Genomic DNA, 2,263 nt, shown 5'->3' on the forward strand with positions numbered 1-2,263 from the left:
TGGGGTGAGGACCCTGACCCCAGCTCGGGGAAGTCAACCGCGGGGAGGAGACAGCTCTCCATCCTCAGCTCCGCCTCCGCCCCGCCTGCGGCTTCACTCCAGCCCGGATGCCGGCGATGGGAAATAGACCAGGGAGGCAGGAGCGCTCTGGACCGGGGGTGGATACACTTGGGGAGGCAGGCAACCGACCCGCGCACCGGTGGCGCAACCTCGTTCCGGTGACCGAAGCTTGTGGAGGTAGCACCACTCCCGGCTCCCTGGTCCGGCATCCCCCTGCCACCTCCTCCCCCACCTCCCCAAGTCTTGGCAGCCTGGGCCCCGAAGGTTCAAAAAGTCAAGAGCCTGAAAAAAATGCACTGTGCAAATATATTGACTTTATTTGTCTCCTTTCAGGAGCCTCACAGACATATATCCAGGTAAAAAGATCGTTAAATAAACGCCTTCAGTCATCTCAATGCAAAAATAAATATCAATCCTCCAGACGCAGCAGCAGCAGCAGCTGCGCTGCGCCCCAAGTCCCAACGGCCACGCCTAACAATTATAAAAGTGTTCAGCTAGAGTGTTGGCGTGAGTGTGAACGGGTGTGCGCTGGGGGTCACGGTGGAGCGGTGTGCAAAATCGGAGTTGCAAACCATCGGACAAGGGCATGGAGCGGCAACCCGGGCGGCCCTGGCGACTCGCGGCCAACTCAGCGCCGGCGCGCCTCCCCGCACACACTCACAGCAGAGTTCGCACTGGGAAGAGTTAAAAAATAAACATTTACAAGGACAAGGAAAGCGGTCCCGCTCCCGGCGTCCCCGGGCCAGGGCGAGCGCGGCGAGGGGCGCACCGATCGTTTCGCAGCGGGGCGGGAGTCCGAGCGCGCGAGGGGCAGCGGTCCCGGGTCCTTGCGGGTCCCCCGGGGGCGCGGGCTCTTTCGGGGTTCGCACGCCGGTCCCCGCGCGGATCGCGTACGCGCGCGTTCCCCCCTCGGGCGGCGCCCCTCACAGGGCCGAGTCGGAGTCGCTGGAGTCCAGGCTGTTCCTCAGTTTGCAGCTGCTGAGCTGCTCCCGCTGCAGCGACAGGCTCTGCGTGCTGCGGCGCAGGCACTCCAGGCTCTGCAGGAACGACTTCTTGGCCTTCTCCTCCTCCATGGGGGACACCCCCTCCTCCTCCACCTCCTGGATCTCGTCGAAGGTCACCGGCTGCGTCTTGAAGCGAGACTGGCGCGGCCGCCGCAGCCGGCCCCGGCCCTTGGACAGCTTGGCGGGCCGCACGGGCTGCGGGAACTCGTCGGCCAGGCACACGAAGTGCGGCATCACCGCCTGGTAACTGGAGCAGATGCCCATCAGCTCGCCGGGCTTGGCGGCCATGGCGCCTCCGGCGTCTGCGGGGCCAGGCGGCGGGGCGCCGGGGCTCTCCGGAGGCGGCCGCTGCGCCGGGGCCCCCCGGGAGGCAGCAGCCGGGGGCTCGCCGGGCGGGGGATCCAAATCTGCTGCGGGGTGGCGGCGGCCCTCGCGGGCCCGGGCCGGCGCTCCTCGGGAGGGCGGGCGGGCGGACCCGTCGGGGGGCGCGGGGCTCGGGGGGCGCTGTTCCGCCGCGCTCCGAGGCGCTCGCCGCCGCTGCTGTCGCTGTCTGCCCCGCGGCGGCCCGGCTCCCGCTTATATAGCCCGCGGCTACCCACACGGCTGTGAGCTCGGATGACAGCGAATGCCATTTAAAGCGTGCGCGCCCCGCGCCCTTCCGCCTGACGTCGCCCCGCCACTCTGGGAAAGTAACTGCCCCTTCCCCGGCGCCGCCCGCCCCCAGCCAACCGGCTCCGGAAGGCAGGCCCAGCCCGCGGGGGTTCCGGGAGAATCCGCGGCCCCAGAGCACGCGGCGGGCCCAAGCTGAGCCTGGGCAGGGACCCTCAATCGCCGAGACAGGGCGGGCGCTGTCCCTTCTGGGATCCCCAAGTCTGCACCAACTGGGTTGGCCGCGGGGGCGCAGGTCACCCTCCCCCGCCCCCGATACCAGATGCACACACTCGAGGCGCTGGTTATTCCGCCGCCGGTTCTGCGCGGGGCGCGAGGCAGCTCCCAGCTCTCTGCAGCCTGGCGAGCCTGAGCGCCCGGCTCCCCAGAGCTGAGCTCGGAGGTAGGGGCGGGCTCCCCCTTTGGATCCTTGCCAGCCCCCTCCGCAGGCGCGCGCGCGCGCTCGCTCGCGCACACACACACACACACACACACACACACACACACACACACGAATGCAAACACACCTCGATTATTCCATTCGGGTTCTT

General features: G+C 68.4%; 1 protein-coding gene across 1 annotated transcript; it reads right to left on the minus strand.

Moving 5' to 3' along the window:
• Positions 1-354: 354 nt before the first annotated feature.
• On the minus strand, positions 355-1,616 carry C14H11orf96 (chromosome 14 C11orf96 homolog). The gene has a single exon (XM_015114423.3). It carries the CDS (start codon positions 1,350-1,352, stop codon positions 984-986), a length of 369 nt encoding a protein of 122 aa, XP_014969909.1. The 5' UTR covers positions 1,353-1,616; the 3' UTR covers positions 355-983.
• Between the last annotated feature and the right edge of the window lie 647 nt (positions 1,617-2,263).

The sequence above is a fragment of the Macaca mulatta genome, chromosome 14 (genome assembly GCF_049350105.2).
Source record: "Macaca mulatta isolate MMU2019108-1 chromosome 14, T2T-MMU8v2.0, whole genome shotgun sequence".
NCBI classification, from domain to species: domain Eukaryota; kingdom Metazoa; phylum Chordata; class Mammalia; order Primates; family Cercopithecidae; genus Macaca; species Macaca mulatta.

Bases quoted from the DNA above. Each gene is read 5' to 3' on its own strand.
- C14H11orf96 (XM_015114423.3), bottom strand. From the start codon at position 1,352: ATGGCCGCCAAGCCCGGCGAGCTGATGGGCATCTGCTCCAGTTACCAG.